Raw genomic sequence first — 18,685 nt, 5'->3', positions numbered from 1 at the left:
TATATTAGTGATTCATAACTTATTCTTAAGTTTTACGCTCAGAATCATAGAGGTACCATAACCTCACCGCCCAATCATCGCGTATATAAAGATAGACAAAAATTTCAAATATATAAACTTTTAACATGCCACTGGGGCTAAACTTGTGTACGTCTGGAATAGAAAGAAAACTGCAAACTTATCTTATAACATGCCACGTTTCATGCTTGCTTCAGGGAACAAACGATGATACAGCAAATATTTAATGCCAGAGGAAGCTGTTTGAATCACTGTGTGAGGGTTAGTCCATCTTTTGAATCACGCTTGCCCGTTATTAAATATTTGCTGTAAATCATCGTTGTATTCCTTTCTTTATCACTCGACTTGTGAAATATTCAAGTGTTTTGCCCCTATTTTTGTAAATCGGCCTTCCAATTCTTAGGCCCAAAAATCTCAGCTTATAGTCAACTATATACTGGGTTGGCTGAAAAAGAAAAACCAGTGGTAATATATTTAGGATACAATTTTAGGCACCATTTACAGAATTGAGTCCTATTCAGCCGATATTCAGAATGAGTTAACTGGCTGGGAATGTCCACTGACCAGTTAACTCATGTCTCCTCAGATAACTGGGCACTTTCAGCAGAATTTAACCAGTTATCACTGCTGGAAATACATAGCTAGCACAGAAAAATAAGATGGTGATGCTGAGGGCGTTCCGGGAACTTAAGCAACCAGGCTTAACAGGCAAATAAGGCCACATAAAAAGAAGGTCTACTTTAGCCCACTAATCTATGGCCAATTAAGTCTGAATATTGCCTTAACTAGCTATTCTTTGAATCTTCATCATGAATTTAAGGACCTTTGATGTTGAATATTAGAGCACATTCCTATGTCATTGTGGATAGAAAACATTAAAAAGAAACTTTGGCAACATGAACAGAACTGGATTTTAAAATGGAAAACACTTTACCCAATGGGACTTAACAATAGTATGAAATAGAATGCTTTCTTTTAGCACACCTGGGACTTCTTTTCTGACAAGTTTAGATGGGAATGTTCTGGTACTTTTCTTTTGATATTTACTGAGGAGGAGGACTTTTAGGTTGCTGGAGCAATGTAATCAAAGACCTCTATAAGTGAAGACATCAGGAGTTTGTGTGATGGATATGTAGTGGAGTTTTTTTCTGAGACTAGTGACTGTGATAGGCTCACATATGTGACACTTTGTGTGTTAATAGTTGGGCGATAGTCTCTTTTTTTCATCTCTAATTTTTTAAGCTTTTAAGGTGTGCATATACTTAATGACAGTGGTTCCACTATATTGATTTGGTTGTGACTACATATGTGAACATAAGAATAGCCTTACTGGGTCAGACCAATGGTTCATCAAGCCCAGTAGCCCGTTCTCACGGTGGCCAATCCAGGTCACTAGTACTTGGCCAAAACCCAAGGAGTAGCAATATTCCATGCTACCGATACAGGGCAAGCAGTGGCTTCCCCCTTGTCTTTCTCAATAACAGACTATGGACTTTTCCTTCAGGAACTTGTCCAAACCTTTCTTAAAACCAGCTACCACATCCTCTGTCAACGCGTTCCAGAGCTTAACTATTCTCTGAGTGAAAAAAAATTTCCTCCTATTGGTTTTAAATGTATTTCCCTGTAACTTCATTGAGTGTCCCCTAGTCTTTGTGATTGATATTTAGCAATCCAAGAGCCATTCCCAGCCAGCTAAATAGCGCTGAATATTACATTACATTACCCTCTCAAACCTGTTGCCAACAAGTCTGTGTGTGTATGAGCTAGCATGCATATGCACCAGAAAGTTTTATTTATAGTTATTTTTGGGGAATTCTTTAAACACTTACATGTAAGCCTTTTAAAATCTCCTCCACCCATGCCTCTTTAAAATATGAAGCCTCTGATGAGAAATCAAACAACTAGCGTTTGAACTTATAAGAGAAAGAGAATCCTTTACAATCATAAGCAAACCACTGCCATGCTTCAACTAAAAATGTTGACATAATTGCAGTACTAATTTACAATACAAGGTTGTATCTTAACTTGATACAAACTAGGGGTCTAATACCAACAAATACAGAGTTTTCAGGTTACAATTTGCCATAGTTATCCTTAACAGTACATGTTTTTCCAATATAGGCAGTCTCTGTTAAGAATGAGTTCCGTTTTTTAAAACCGTTTCTTAAGTTGATTTTTGTATGTAAACTCGGATCCTGTACAGTACACAGTCTATAAAAACATTAAACATTAAAGAAACAGTCCTCAAAATAAAGTACTGTAGTTTAAATAGCAAGAAAAGATAGGAGGTTAACACTTATTTTTGATCTTCATCAGTCCCACTGTTCCCTATCCACCATCACATCCAACATTTCTCCCTCTCATCTCTCTTCTTCTTATGCCTCTTTCACCACTATTTCCAATATTTCTTTCTCCCTCCATATGCCCAACAATTCACCTGCTTTCTTCATTTCCCCATGTGCACCATTTCTCTTTCCCTCTCACTGAGACACCCATGCCCAACAATTCTCCCTGTTTCTTCCCCACCTCAGCATCTCTTTCCCTCACTTCCTCCATTCTTCCATCCTATGTCCCAAGTTCATGCTCCCCCTCCCTCCCTCTATTCTGTGTCCCATGTTCATCCTCCCTTTCGTCCATCCTTTGTCCAAAGTTTGTGCACCCTACTATCCTTCTGTGTCCCAATGCGACCCTGATTCTCCTTTCCTATGTCAATGCAGTTCCACTTCCTCCCTTCGTATCCCAACGCAACTCACCTCCGCCCTTCCATGTTCCAATACGCCTCTCGTTATCCCCCTCTGTTACGCATCCAAAATTTGTGCCTCCTGCATTTACCTCTTCTTGCCGGCTCCCTCCTCCCAGCTGCACTTCTATTGTCAAAGCCCCAAGTGAAGAATTCAGCAAGTGTTCGGGGAAGGCTTCCAGTAAGTGGGCAGTATGCATAAGCCACCGAGCGTGGCTTTGCAAGGCCAGGGGACTACATGCTGGAGCCGCCGCTTGCAGCTTTGACAACAGAAGTGTGGCTGGGAGGAGGGAGCCGGCAAGAAGAGGTAAACTCGGGAGACATGAATTTGGGGCGCAGAATGTGGGGGATGATAAGGGGTGCGTTGGAACATGGAAGGGAGGAGATGAATCATATTGGGACGGGAAGGGGGGAAGAAGGGGCACATTGGCACAGGAAGGACGGGGCAATGCCCCGGTTCGTAAGTACGAGTTGGACGTAAGTCGAGTGTTCTTAAACTGGGACTGCCTATACAAGTTTTTATCCTAATATGACACATTGGGATCTAGTGTCAATGTACATCTCTCTGTAATTAATTGGTCATGGGCAGGTAAAGCACAGTTACTTACCGTAACAGGTGTTATCCAGGGACAGCAGGCAGATATTCTTGACTGATGGTGACGGCACCGACGGAGCCCCGGTACGGACAATTTTAGAGTGATTGCACTCTAAGAACTTAGAAAGTTCTAGTTAGGCCGCACCGCGCGTGCGCGAGTGCCTTCCCGCCCGACGAAGGCGCGCGGTCCCCAGTTAGGATAAGCCAGCTAAGAAGCCAACCCGGGGAGGTGGGAGGGACGCAAGAATATCTGCCTGCTGTCCCTGGATAACACCTGTTACCGTAAGTAACTGTGCTTTATCCCAGGACAAGCAGGCAGCATATTCTTGACTGATGGGTGACCTCCAAGCTAACAAAAAGAGGGATGGAGGGAACGTTGGCCATTAGGAAAACAAATTTTGTAAAACAGATTGGCCGAAGTGTCCATCCCGTCTGGAGAATGCATCCAGACAATACTGAGATGTAAAAGTATGAACTGAGGACCAAGTAGCAGCCTTGCAGATTTCCTCAATGGAAGTGGAACGGAGGAAAGCTACAGACGCTGCCATAGCTCTAACCTTGTGGCCCGTGACAGAACCTTTCAGTGTCAGGCCCGACTGAGCATAACAGAATGAAACGCAAGCAGCAAGCCAATTGGATAGGGTGCGTTTAGATACAGGATGACCCAACTTGTTAGGATCAAAGGACAAAAACAGTTGAGGAGATGATCTGTGAGGTTTGGTGCGTTCAAGATAGTAAGCCAAAGCACGTTTATAGTCCAAGGTATGCAAAGCCTGTTCACCTGGATGAGAATGAGGCTTTGGAAAAAATATAGGTAGGATTAAGATGAAAGTCAGACACAACCTTAGGGAGAAACTTTGGATGTGTACGGAGGACCACCTTATCATGGTGAAAAACAGTGAAAGGTGGATCGGCCACTAGTGCATGTAGCTCACTGAACTTCCTGACAGAAGTGAGAGCTATAAGGAAGACCACTTTCCAAGTAAGAAATTTGAAATGCGCTGTGGCCAAAGGTTCAAAAGGAGGCTTCATTAAAGCAGAAAGAACCACATTGAGATCCCAGACTACAGGAGGGGGCTTAAGAGGTGGTTTCACATTGAAAAGGCCCCTCATGAACCTAGAAACCAAAGGATGAGCCGAGAGGGGTTTTCCATGAAGTGGCTCATGAAAGGCAGCAATGGCACTAAGATGAACTCTGATGGAAGTAGATTTGAGACCAGAGTCAGACAAGGAAAGAAGATAGTCCAACACCAGTTCCACTGCAAGAGACATGGGATTATGGTGATGTAAGAGGCACCAGGAAGAAAACCGAGACCACTTCTGTTGATAACACTGAAGCGTGGCCGGTTTTCTGGAAGCATCAATGATAGAACGGACAGGCTGAGAAAGGAGTGAGTGAGCCGAAGTCAGCCCGAGAGATACCAAGCTGTCAGGTGCAGAGACTGTAAGTAGGGATGCAGTAGAGTCTGCTGATGCTGAGTAAGCAGAGAAGGAAACAGTGGAAGAAATATGGGTTCCCTGGAACTGAGTTGAAGTAGAAGGGAGAACCAATGTTGCCTGGGCCACCGTGGAGCAATGAGAATCATGGTGGCTTGTTCCCTCTTGAGCTTGAACAATGTCCGCAGCATGAGCGGTAGAGGAGGAAATGCATATAGGAAGAGATTGGTCCAATCCAGGAGAAATGCATCGGGTGCCAGACGGTGAGGAGAGTAGAGTCTGGAGCAAAACAGGGGCAGCTGAAAATTGTGAGGAGCTGCAAAAAGGACCACTTGAGGAGTGCCCCATTGAGCGAAAATGGACTGGAGAGTCAAAGGGTCGAGAGTCCATTCGTGAGGTTGGAGAATTCTGCTGAGATTGTCTGCCAAGGAATTCTGTTCCCCTTGAATGTAGACAGCCTTCAGGAATAAATGACGAGCTGTCGCCCAAGACCAAATCCGTTGAGCTTCCTGACACAACAGGCGAGAGCCCGTCCCTCCCTGTTTGTTGATGTAGTACATTGCAACTTGATTGTCTGTGCAAATGAGAAGTACTTGAGGAGAGAGAAGATGTTGAAAGGCCTTGAGGGCATAAAACATTGCTCAGAGTTCCAGGAAATTGATGTGATGTTTCTTTTCCTGGGTTTGGAATTCGTTCAGGTGAGCTCCCCAGGCATAAGGGGATGCGTCTGTGGTGATCACAAAATGATGAGGAGGTAGATGGAACAGTAGACCTCTGGATAGATTTGAAGATGTCAACCACCAAAGAAGCGACTGTCAAAGAGACGAGGTCACAGATATGTGTTGTGAACAAGGATCTGTCGCTTGTGACCACTGAGTCGCTAGGGTCCATTGAGGAGTACGCAGGTGGAGACGTGCGAAGGGTGTGACATGTACTGTGGAGGCCATGTGCCCCAAGAGCACCATCATGTGATTTGCAGAAATGGAAGTCTGTTGAACCACCTGCTGACAGAGATGAAGGATGGTGTGAAGGCGGTTTGATGGAAGAAACGCCCTCATCAGAACAGTGTCCAAAATGGCTCCAATGAATTGAAGTCGCTGAGTTGGAATGAGGTGCAACTTGGGTAGATTGATTTCGAACCCCAACAGTCGAAGGAAGTGAATGGTCTGATTGGTGGCAAGGAGAACCGCCTGAGGTGTATGATCCTTGATCAGCCAGTCGTCTAGATAAGGGAAGACTTGAAAGTTGTGAGAGCGGTGAATACCCTGGGAGAGGAAGCCAGACCGAAGTGTAACACCTTGTACTGATAATGATGTTGGTTGATGCGAAAGTGTAGATATTGCCTGGACGTCAGATGGATAGGAATGTGTGTGTAAGCCTCTTTGAGATCGAGGGAGCATAGCCAGTCGCCCTGAGAGAGAAGAGGGTAGAGGGTGGCAAGAGAGAGCATTTTGAACTTCTCCATGACCAAACATTTGTTGAGATCTCTGAGATCTAAGATAAGTCTGAGGTCTCCGGTCTTTTTGGGAACTAGAAAGTACCGGGAGTAAAATCCCTTTCCTCGCTGATCTTGAGGAACTTCTTCAATGGCATTGAGAAGAAGGAGGGATTGAACCTCTTGAGCGAGAAGGAGGGACTGAGACTTGTTGGAAGCAGACTCTTTTGGCAGGCCTAACGGCGGAGGAGTCTGGAAATTGAGGGAGTAGCCATGGGCTATGATCGAGAGCACCCACTGGTCGGTGGTGATTACTTCCCATCGAGAGTGAAAAATGTTTAGTCGACCTCCTATGGGCTGTGGAAGAGGACAGAACATAAGAACATAAGAAGTTGCCTCCGCTGAGTCAGACCATAGGTCCATCCTGCCCAGCGGTCCGCTCCCGCGGCGGCCCATCAGGCCCATCGCCTGAGAAGTGGTCTATACCTATCTATACCCTTCAATCCCTTTTTCTTCAAGGAATCTATCCAAACCTTCTTTGAAACCATTTAATGTTTTGCTGCCTACAACAGCCTCTGGGAGCGCGTTCCATGTATCCACCACCCTCTGAGTGAAAAAGAACTTCCTAGCGTTTGTTTTAAACCTGTCCCCTTTCAATTTCTCCGAGTGCCCCCTTGTACTTGTGGTGCCCCTTAATTTGAAAAATCTGTCCCTGTTTACTTTTTCTATGCCCTTCAGGATCTTGAAGGATTCTATCATGTCTCCTCTAAGTCTCCGCTTTTCTAGTGAGAAAAGTCCCAACTGCTTCAATCTGTCGGTATATGGGAGATTTTCCATTCCCTTTATCAGTTTAGTTGCTCTTCTCTGTACTCCCTCAAGTACTGCCATGTCCTTCTTGAGGTACGGCGACCAGTACTGGACACAGTACTCCAGATGAGGCCGCACCATTGCACGATACAGCAGCATGATGACTTCCTTCGTCCTGGTCGTAATACCCTTCTTAATGATACCCAACATTCTGTTTGCTTTCTTTGAGGCTGTGGCGCACTGCGCCGATGCCTTCAGTGTTGCATCTACCATCACTCCCAGGTCTCTCTCCAGGTTACTGACCCCTAGCGGTGTTCCCCCCATTCTGTACGTGAACATCGGGTTCTTTTTCCCCACGTGCATGACCTTGCATTTCCCTATGTTAAAGCTCATTTGCCACTTTCGGCCCACTTTTCCAGCTGCGTTAGATCCTTTTGGAGATCTTCGCAGTCTTCCCTGTTTTGAGCCCTGCTGTATAGTTTGGTGTCATCTGCAAATTTAATGACCTCACACTTGGTTCCCGCCTCTAGGTCGTTTATGTAAATATTGAACAGGAGCGGTCCTAGCACCGACCCCTGCGGAACTCCGCTCGTGACCCCTTTCCAGCCTGAGTAATGGCCCTTTACTCCAACCCTCTGCTTCCTGTTTGCCAGCCAGTTTCTGATCTATCAGTGGACCTCCCCTTGCACCCCGTGGTTCCATATCTTCTTAAGCAGTCTCTCGTGTGGTACCTTGTCGAAGGCTTTTTGGAAGTCAAGGTAAATGATGTCTATAGATTCCCCTTTATCCACCTGGTTGTTCACCCCCTCAAAGAAATACAATAAGTTGGTGAGGCATGACCTGCCTTTGCAGAAGCCATGTTGACTCGGTTTTAGTTGCCCATTTTTTTCGGTGTGTTCACAGATGCTGTCTTTAATTAGTGCCTCCATCATCTTTCCCGGGACTGAGGTCAGGCTCACCGGTCTGTAGTTTCCTGGGTCTCCCCTTGAGCCCTTCTTGAACATGGGCGTTACATTTGCTATTTTCCAATCCTCCGGGATCTCTCCAGTTTTTAAGGATAGGCTGTATATCTGTCGAAGTGGCTCCGCTATTTCGTTTTTTAGTTCCTTGAGTACCCTTGGGTGAATGCCGTCCGGACCTGGCGATTTGTCGCTCTTTGGTCTGTCTATCTGCCTGAGTACATCTTCTTGGCTTACCTCTAAATTGACCAGTTTATCATCTTGGTTTCCTATTGCGATCTCCTCGGGTTCCGGAATGTTGGTTGTATTCTCCACCGTGAAGACTGACGTGAAGAACTCATTTAACCTGTCAGCTATCTCTTTCTCTTCTTTTACTACTCTCTTTCTATCTCCATCATCCAATGGTCCCACTTCTTCTCTTGCCGGTTGCTTCCCCTTGACGTATCTGAAGAACGACTTGAAGTTTGTTGCTTCCTCTGCCAGTCTCTCTTCGTATTCTCTTTTTGCTTTTCTAACCACTCGGTGACTCTCCTTCTGGTGTTCTTTGTGCATTTTTTGGTTCTCCTCTGTTTGGTCTTTTTTCCATTTTCTGAACGATGCTTTCTTGTCGCTTATCGCCTTCTTCACTGCATTTGTTATCCACACTGGGTTTTTTGTTCTATTTTTTTTGCACCCTTTCCTGAACTTGGGGATGCACAGGTTTTGCGCTTCGTGCACAGTCCCCTTGAGTAAGGTCCAGGCTTTTTCTACGGATTTCATCTTCTCTATGTTGCCTTTGAGTTTCTTTCCCACCATTTCCCTCATGGCTTCATAATTTCCTTTTTTGAAGTTGAGTGCCGTCGTTGTGGTTCTTTTCCCTTTTGATGATCCAATTTCTAGCCTGCACTGGATCGTGTTGTGATCACTGTTACCTAGCGGGGCTAATACTGTCACCTCCTTTGCTGGCCCCCCTAGTCCGTTGAAGATTAGGTCAAGGGTGGCGTCACCCCGTGTTGGTTCCTTAACCAGTTGCTCCATGAAACAGTCCCTCGTGACCTCTATGAAATTGGTCTCTCTTGCGCAGTTTGAGTGCCCAATACTCCAGTCTATCCCAGGATAGTTGAAGTCCCCCATCACCACCACATTTCCGCTTCTGCATACCTGCCTTAGTTCCGCCTCCAGGTCCTGGTCAATTTCTTCAGGTTGTCCAGGTGGGCGGTAGTACAGACCCAATTTAATGTCTGCCCCAGTTCCTCCCTGTAGCTTAACCCATAGTGATTCCAAGTCATCCGCCCGTACTGTTGTTTCCATCCTGGTTGAGGGTATGGAGTCTTTTATGTACAGCGCTATTCCTCCACCCTTTTTATGTGCCCTGTCTCTCCTGTATAGTTTGTACCCTGGTATGGCCACATCCCATTGATTTTCCTCAGTCCACCACGTTTCTGTAACTCCAATTATGTCTAGATCCTTTTTGCTGGCAGTGATTTCTAGTTCTCCCATTTTGGCCATCAGGCTCCTAGCATTTGTGTACAGGCAGTTTAAGACCCAGTTTTTTGCCCTCTCTTTTTGCTTTCCTCGTGTTTTGGTACTCCTGCAGTCCTCCTCATGGTTTGCCAGCCCCCGAGCTTCATCCTCCTCCTGCTGCTGTGTGTCTGTGACGTCCTCAGCCTGTATCCCCTGCACCTCTTGTTCTCTTAATTCCCACTCAGTTCTGGGCTCTATTTCACAAAGTCTTTGCCCCTCTGGCTCCTGTTGTTCTGTGTTGGTGCCGCTTACGAGTTCCATTTGTGCCCTCGGTCTCCTGCAGTCCTCCTCATGGTTTGCCAGCCCCCGAGCTTCATCCTCCTCCTGCTGCTGTGTGTCTGTGACGTCCTCAGCCTGTATCCCCTGCACCTCTTGTTCTCTTAATTCCCACTCAGTTCTGGGCTCTATTTCACAAAGTCTTTGCCCCTCTGGCTCCTGTTGTTCTGTGTTGGTGCCGCTTACGAGTTCCATTTGTGCCCTCGGTCCCTGCAATGCGTCCTTAGGTCCTTTTTCAAAACATACACACTCAGTCCCAAGTCCACCTTTACTATGTCCCAGGTCAGTATCCTTGTCAGGTACTGATGTCCGATGTGTCGAGGTCAGATCGACTATCGGCTTTCCCCTTTTCTTCAGTTTAAAGCCAAGTCTATGACGTTCTGGACGTTGCGTGCCAGCATCCTCGTCCCAGCTGTGCTAAGGTGCAGTCCATCTCTTCTGTAGAGCTTGTTCTTCCCCAAGAAAGTAGTCCAGTTCCTAACAAAGTGGAAACCCTCCTCATCGCACCATCTCCTCAGCCAAGCGTTAATTGCTTGTAGTTCGCTCTGTCTCCTTGTGTCCGCTCTCGGTACTGGCAGGATCTCTGAGAAGGCTATCCTCCTTGCCCTTAGTCTCAGTTTCCTCCCCAGGATCCTGAACTGGTCAGTTAGTGTAGTCCTGTTGAAGCTTCTCCTGCTTATGTCATTAGTTCCGATGTGGATCACTACTGCTGTGTCCTCCGTCTCGGCTCCCTCCAGGATCCTCTCGATATTGTTGATGATGTCCTTTGTTCTTGCCCCCGGGAGACAAGTTACCAGTCTGTCCTCTCTCCCTCCGGCTATGTGACTGTCTACTCCTCTCAGGATTGAGTCTCCAACCACGATAGCTGATCTCCCCTTCTTCAACTGTCTCTCTGGTCTCAGATCTGTGTCATATGTGCATTTGTCCGTCCTCTGGGTTCAGCTGTGTCTCCGCCCCTGGTCTCAGGTATGTGTCATCTGCGCAGTCCACTAGTCCATTCTCCTGGCTCTGATGGGTCTCCTCCTCCTCTGTCTGCCCAGGTCCTCCGCAAGGTCCTATTCCCATGGTGTCTGGTGGTTCCTGTCGTCCAACTGTCGGTTCTCTCCTGGTGTGTTGGTGTTCTCGTGCCTCCACCATCCTGCAGGCCTCCTCAATGAACTCCTCGAGTTCCCTAACTTGTTCCGCGATGTGGCTCTCTCTGGTGGTGTCTTCAGTTTCCCAGCATTGCTCCTCCATGGTGCAGAGTCCCTCCAGCTCCTGGACTCTAACCTGCAGTCTCCCGACCTCCTGTTTCAGGCTATCCAGTTCCTGGCATTGACCGCATATGTATGCCTGCCTCCCGGAGGGAGGAAGACTGGCAATGCCCTGGAGAAAGGAGTCAAAAGGGCTGCGTCGGCTTAGTTTGAGGGACAGGCTTTATGGTAGGCGGCTGTTGCTGGCGAGCCTGTTGGTGCTGTTGGCGTTGCCTCCGAGGTTGAGGAGGATGAGGCTGAACCGGCCGAGCAGAAAACTGCCTCTGATACGATGGCTGTTGTCTAAATGGATGAGGAGGAGGAGGCTTCTTCTTATTTTTCAATAGGGTATCCCACCTCGTCTCTTGGGCAGAAAGCTTTTGAGTGGTGGTATTCATGGATTCTCCAAACAGCTCATCCCCCAGGCAGGGAGCATTGGCAAGACGGTCCTGGTGGTTCACATCCAGGTCTGAGACTCGAAGCCATGCTAATCGTCTCATCGCTACAGACATAGCAGTGGCTCGGGATGTCAGTTCAAAAGTATCATAGATGGAACGGACCATAAACTTCCTGAGTTGCAAGAGATTGGAAGTGCATTGTTGAAATGCAGGAAGCTTGCGGTCCGGAATATACTTTTGAAAAGTGGCTACCTGTTGGATCAGATGTTTCAGGTAAAAAGAAAAGTGAAACGCGTAATTACCTGAACGGTTGGCCAACATCGCATTTTGGTAAAGTCGTTTACCAAATTTATCCATGGCCTTGACCTCTCTGCCAGGAGGGACAGAGGCATATACACTAGAGCCTGTAGATTTTTTGAGGGTTGACTCCACCAGCAGAGATTCATGGGGAAGCTGATGTTTGTCAAACCCTGGAATAGGAATCACTTTATAAAGCAATTCCAGTTTCCTAGGGGCTCCTGGAATGGTTAGAGGAATTTCTAAATTCTTGTAAAAAGTTTCCCTCAAGATGTCATGGAGGGGTAACTTCAAAAATTCTTTAGGAGGCTGGTCAAAATCCAAAGCATCGAGAAATGCCTTGGATTTCTTAGAGTCAGACTCTAGGGGGATTGAAAGGGTGTCTGACATCTCCTTAAGAAACTTGGTGAAGGACGAGTGCTCTGGCTTACTAGCAGGATCCTGCACCGATGGATCATCCTCCTCCGATGAATAATCTTCCTCGGTACCGAGGGGATCGTCAGAATCATCCCACAAATCAGGGTCCTGTACCGATGGAAGACGGCCCTGAGAAAGGGGAGTAGAGGATTCGGTATGCTTGGTTTTGTGTACCGATTTCCCTGACCGCATCGATACTGTACCTGGTGACTGTACAGCGGTACGGGTGTCAGAGAACGGTACCGGATCAGAAGCCGAGTAAGCAGTACGCCGAAGAGACTTCGGCTCTGCCGACAGAACAGGCATAGATACGGAAGATGCAGATTTTTGCGGTGCCGATAACGTCGATGCCGATAAAATAGGCTGGTCAACAATCGGCACCGAAGGCTCAGTAGGTACCGACACTGGAAGGTTCGGAGTCAGCAGAGCCGGGAGCAATTTTTGCAATTGCTCCTTAAGCTGGACCTGTAGGATGGATGCAATACGCTCATCCTGAGTCGGTCCCGATGGCACCGGTACCGCTTTTTTCTTGCTTGGTACCTGCGGTGCAGCTCGACGCTCAGGTGAAGTCGATGCCGATGAAGAGGCAGTAACTTCAATGGGAGCGGAGCGCTTGCGGGGCCGGCGCGCAGTCTGCAGGACTTGGCTCACTGCATGTTCGACTGGCGGGCCGAGAACAGTAGGGGATGGCTTCTTAGCTGGCTTACCTACCGGGTGCGACACCGGCGATGGATCTTGCGGTGTCGACTTGAAGGAAGTTGCAGGAGTCGATGCCGGTGGAACTTCCATAGCGGTACCGAAGAGAATCCGCTGCTGTATTTGGCGATTTTTCAGAGTTCTCTTTTGAAGAGAACTACAGCGGGTGCACGTTTCTGCCCTATGGTCCGGACCCAGACACTGAAGGCACCACTTGTGCGGGTCGGATAAAGATATAGGGCGCGCACACTGCTGACACTTCTTAAAACCCGGTGAAGGGGGCATGAAGGGAAAAACGGCTGTAGCAAAATCGAAGCCCGAGGCTTTGCTGGGGCCGACCGAAAAAAATCGAAAAAAAATTGGATTTTTTTTTTTTTTACACAAACGAAAGAAAACAAGAAAGAGAGCAAATCTCGAAGAAAAACTAACGCGCAAGCGGGAAGGCGAGTATCAAGGAAAAAAATTTCCAACAGCCGTTGGAAACACGCGTCTTCTTAGCTCCGCGGAAACTAAGAAACTGGGGACCGCGCGCCTTCGTCGGGTGGGAAGGCACTCACTCACGCGCAGTGTGGCCTAACTAGAACTTTCTAAGTTCTTAGAGTGCAATCACTCTAAAATTGTCCGTACCGGGGCTCCGTCGGTGCCGTCACCCATCAGTCAAGAATATGCTGCCTGCTTGTCCTGGGATAATGGCTGTTACTTCTCCACATTTTTTGTGTGTACAGGAGCCTGCTAAAGCTTGATAGCCTAGGGCAGTGTCTCTCAATGGGCTGCTTGTTGGGGGTACACAGCCTGGCTGCCGCAGAGGATATTCCCTGCCCGCCCGTCAAAGCCGCAACCACCACTGGGGATCCCTCCTTGCAACCCGCCCCACCTGCTGAAGCTGCTGCTGGAGATCCCTGCCCACCTGTCCATCGAAACCGATCCCTCCTTGCTTCCCACCCTACCCATTGCCAGGGTTCTCTGTTCCTCCCTCCCAAAAGCCGAACCACAGGGCTTTCCTCCAAATCAGAGCTGACGTCACAGGAAAGCCTTTTGGGTCAGCAGGGAGGGGAGGGGAGGGGATGTCTCAGTTGCCTCCTCACTCATTCTGCCTTCAGCAGCTTGTTCACGGGATACACAGCAGACAGAAATTAACACGCTGCATGTAGCTGACTCGGAAACCTTTTCTCTGACATCAGGGCTGACATCAGAGGTAAGGCTTGTGGGTCAGCCACGTGCAGCGTGTAAACTGCTGCCTGCTGCGCGTCCTCCGAACAAGCTGCTGAAGGCAGAAGGAGCAGTGCGGTTTGAACAAGAGGACACAGGGAGAAAGGAGTGGGGGAAGGTTGAAGGAGCATGTTGGGACATTGGAGGGGTAAGATTCTTGGACAATGGCTGAAGGCAGGGAGGGGGCATGAACTCAAAACAAAAGGAAGGGGGCATGAACATGAAACACAGAAGGGAGGGTGGAAGGATGCACTAGCTTGGGACGGGAGGGAATAGAAAGAGAGAATTGTTGGGCATCAGTGTGTGAGTAAGAGGGAAAGGAGGAAAGAGGAAAATTGGGCATAAAGAGAAAGAGGAGAGAGGTAGAGATACATGAGGAGAGAAGGATGAGAGGAGAAATGTGGGGGAAAGGGAATAGAGGGACAGATTGAAGGGGATGACAGGGGGAGGAATGTTGAACATAGTGATGGAGGGAGATATGTGGCATGGTGCTGCAGAGGGGTAATAGAAGGAGAAATGGGCATGGAGCTGATGGACAGTGGTGAAAAATGCTGCACATGATCCAGGGGATGAGAGAGGGAGAAATGTTGGATGTGACAGTAGAGGGGGTGGGAGAGATGCCTGGATCTCTCAAGACAGATGGACAGTGAGAGAGAGGAGAAGAAGATTTGTTGCCATTAGGGGTGGAGGAGAGAGGAAGTAAAGTTGGACTCATGGAGAGACAGCGAGAGATGTTGGTTGGGGAAGAGCATGAGGTCCGGAGGAAAGGAAGCATGCAGGAGGAAGAAAGAAAGAAATATTGGATGCACAGTCAGAAAGAAGTGCAACCAGAGTCTCATGAAATCACTAGACAACAAAGGTAGGAAAAATTATTTTATTTTCAATTTAGTGATCAAAATGTGTCAGTTTTGAGAATTTATATCTGCTGTGTACATTTTGCACTATATTTGTCTATTTTTCTGTAGTTGTTACTGAGGTGACATTGCATATTTTAAAGCCATCTGCCTTGACCTCTAGGGAAAAAAACCTGACTATAAATGATAATTAACATTTTCTCTACATACAGTGTGGGTTTTTTTTAATTTTGTGGTTACCATTATGTATTAATAAGATTATATAGTGTGTATATTGTGATATGCAAGGTATGCCTGCTAGGGCTGTCCCTGATAGAAATCCCACTGTTAGAGCAGATGGTGCTCAAGCTGCTCTAGGTAATCCACAAGATATCTTTTTGCCTACTATTACTCCTGTGTCCAGCAGGGGGAGTGCAAGTGCCAGAAGGCAGATTTCCCTTCCCCCATCTAGGAAGGGAAAGGAAGTCAGGATATCCGGCACACCTGAGCGTTTGGGGCATGGTCCCCAGCTCCTAAACCTCAGGTCTGCATGGCTGGAGGGAGAGAAGCAAGCAGGCAGCGAAAGCAAGCAGTCGCAAAGCTCAGGGCTGAGAGCTCTGCAAAACTATGCTGTTCCTGAGCAGATGGAGCTGATAGAGGCTGGGGCAGAGGCACCTGAAAATCCTTGCGAAGAGTTCCAAGATATGGAACTGGATTTTGAACCGGAGTCTTTCACTGAGGTACCTGCCAGCACACAGCCCATGGAAGTCTGCTAGCCAAAGGCAAGTGACTAACACTTTGACTATAGATTACAAATGTACAAGTTTTTGTTTTAAAGCCTATTTTTGAGCAAGTCTGCCTGTGTTTGTTTGAAGGTGGTGGGGTTAGCCCCACGTCAAATGTGGAGGGATAGAGGGCCATATCTTGGCAGTATTAGAATGGAGCACACCACCTTATCCAGCACTACTGCGGCTGGAGGAATCAGTGCCGGTGCACTGGTTCAAGCACAAGTCTTTTTGGTGAAGAATAAGGACTTATGCTGGGACTATATTATTCGATGTACAGAGAAATCTTATTGTTTGGGAATGCTTGTTGCAGAAAAGAATCCTTTTTGTTGAGGTTTAAGGTTTCTAGTTTTGAGTTTTGAAACCTCTTTCTTTTGGAGAAATATTGGACTGCAATAGGACTGTTAAGTTTACCTCTTTTGAACATTACAAAGACTTACCTATTGGCGGCTATTGTCTGACAAAGCTTAGTTTTTGATTACTTTATTTTGAAGACTGATGTCAAGCTGATGTGTGAAGCAACCCTTTTGTTTTTGGATATTGCACCATTAAATCCGGTCCAGGTTTTGTATTCTTACTTACCGGTTTACAGTGTGTTTTTTTCCTTGTTTTTGGGTTGAATCCTGACTTACTTACTCTTGTGTAGCTAGCCGCAGCACACAAGAGCCAATTCTTCTGTGTCCCAGCGGCTCGGGACCAATTGCCCTGACCCCGCTGGTGACAATATGAAAAATGGATGGAAGAAATTGCATTACAATTAGTACTATTATTAAGGGGATGGAGTCAGGGGTGGAGCTTGGGCAGGTCTGGGGCAGAGCTTGGGCGGGGGGAATGGGCTTAGGGAATACTTGGTTGAAGAAGTTGAGAAACACTGGCCTATGGGACATATCATACCTAGTGTAACTCCATCATTGTCTTTAGGCCCGTTTTTGTAATCAGGAATATGCCCCAGTTTTTACTTGTGAGGTCATTTAGTATGATGTCTTTATAATTTACTGATCTGGCATTTATTAGGGTGACAGATAAGTTTTTAGTTGTGGGGGTGTATGAGAAAATGATCCCAATTACAAATACCTTCTGAAAAATATTGTGCCATTTGGGATATTTCACTTCCAATCCACCTGCCTGTTGTACCACAAACCTTTTGTTAGTTGCTTTTCAAAAACACAACTGAAGCAAACAAAGAATTGCCCCCAAAGGTCTGGCAAAGCAGCATGCCACAAAGGATTGCCTCTATTTACCCAGCACTTACTACCTTAGATCTCGACAACTCTTTGGTAATTCTTATTACCCAACATTTATCACCTTAAGATCTCGACAACTCTTTGGTAATTCTTATGTAACTCTTATGACATCTCTAATGCTATTCCTGTAAACTTTTATGTAATCTCTGAAAACTTTTATGTAATCCGCCTTGAACTGCAAGGTATTGGCGGAAAAGAAATCACTAATGTAATGTAATGCTATGTAATGTATCTGCAAATGGTCCGATTCACAAATGTTTCCCCCCAAAATGATATACCTACATATACAGCAATACAAAAAGAGCTAAGCAAAGTAAAGAAAGACCATCATCTTAGAGCAGGGGGTGGGCAACGAGGGCAGCAATCCAGTCAGGATTTTAGGATTTCCCCAATGAATATGCATGAGATCCATTTGCATACAATGGAGGCAGTGCATGCAAATAGATCTCATGCATATTCATTGGGGAAATCCTGAAAACCCGACTGGATTGCAGCCCTCGTTACCCACCCCTGTCTTAGAGTCATCATTAAGTTACACCATTGTCAGTTTGCTACCATCAATGATATTACTGCCTCCATTGTTATCTTCTTCTCCGATGAACCAGCTGAGGAACATTTTGTTTATCTGTGTTTTGCTCATTTACTATAAATGTTCAATGATTCAATTCAGTTGGCTCAGTCAGCTTCTTATAATGGATATTTCCATTGTATGGCAGTGATGCGAGTTAGCCCTCAGAGAATGGTTTAGGCCCATATTCAGTTTCCTACTAGTGTCTGGGAGCATGACTTAGATCAGACATGGGCAACTCCAGTGCTCGAGGGCCATATTCCAATTTAATTTTCAGGATTTCCCCAATGAATTTGCTTGAGATCTATTTGCATGCACTGCTTGTAATGCATATTCATTGGGGAAATCCTGAAAACCAGATTGGATACCAATGTCTGACTTAGATTATGTGGCCTAATGGACCATTTTGTAAACAATAACATGTGGGGTATAGGATGAAATTGTTTTGTTTTTTTACCTGTAAAGGAAGCATCTTCTTTCTAGTACTGAATCTATCCTTAGGCTCCTTTTCTTGTTCATCATCCAGAGACCATGGTGGAGAGTTAAAAAACAAACGATATACCTAGAGCCACAAAGGTAACAGGAAGTTAAATGGACAGTAACTGTCCCAGGCAGAAATGTCTAGGCTTACTGGTTGATACTAAACAGAGAAAGAGAAAAGTCAAATACCCTGACTTGATGCATAACAGATAAGTTAAACAAGGCTGTGGAAGCATGGAATGAAGGTGTTAGTTTCCTCATGTAGCACAACAAAGAAAAATGGGGAGACCCAATGATCCACAGTGAAAACAATCCACCGATGAAAACAAACAAAAAAAAACTATGGATACAGAATGTTAGAGAATGACACAGTGACAAAATTCATCACCGTTCCCGTCCCCGCGGATAACCGCGGGAAATAAACCCATGTCATTTTCTAGTGTCTATTTCATCCTCTGTCCTTCTACACCAGCATTCTTCAAAGCAAAGCTTGCGGGTCACTGGTTGTGGCCATTCATACTCTGATTCTTCCCTCTTTCCTTAAAGAATGACATGAAGATGGTTTCCCGTGGTTATCCGCAGCGACGGGAACGGTGATGAATTTTGTCACCATGTCATTCTCTAATACAGATGTTCTGGAGATAATTTATTAAATACTGACATATAAAACCATAAAAATTCAATTAAAAAAGTACAATAATAAAAAATACTGTGTAGAAAACTCTTCACTGAGAGCATCCAATCCTTTTAAAGCAG

The 18,685-nt window shown here is 46.2% G+C and overlaps 1 protein-coding gene across 5 annotated transcripts in view; it reads right to left on the bottom strand.

Annotated features, from left to right (window-relative positions):
• Nucleotides 1–18,685, bottom strand: part of ABCA2 (ATP binding cassette subfamily A member 2) — a 602,913-nt gene that overhangs the window by 349,710 nt on the left and 234,518 nt on the right. For all 5 annotated transcript variants that reach the window (XM_033959797.1, XM_033959792.1, XM_033959793.1 and 2 more), the window contains one exon: nucleotides 17,907–18,011. In XM_033959797.1, coding sequence (XP_033815688.1) covers nucleotides 17,907–18,011 — 105 coding nt within the window. The remainder of the gene's footprint in view (nucleotides 1–17,906; nucleotides 18,012–18,685) is intronic.

Source organism: Geotrypetes seraphini, chromosome 10 (genome assembly GCF_902459505.1).
Source record: "Geotrypetes seraphini chromosome 10, aGeoSer1.1, whole genome shotgun sequence".
NCBI lineage: Eukaryota > Metazoa > Chordata > Amphibia > Gymnophiona > Dermophiidae > Geotrypetes > Geotrypetes seraphini.
Note: the sequence above shows the minus strand (reverse complement) of the source record. Positions and strands in the feature narration are given on the sequence as shown.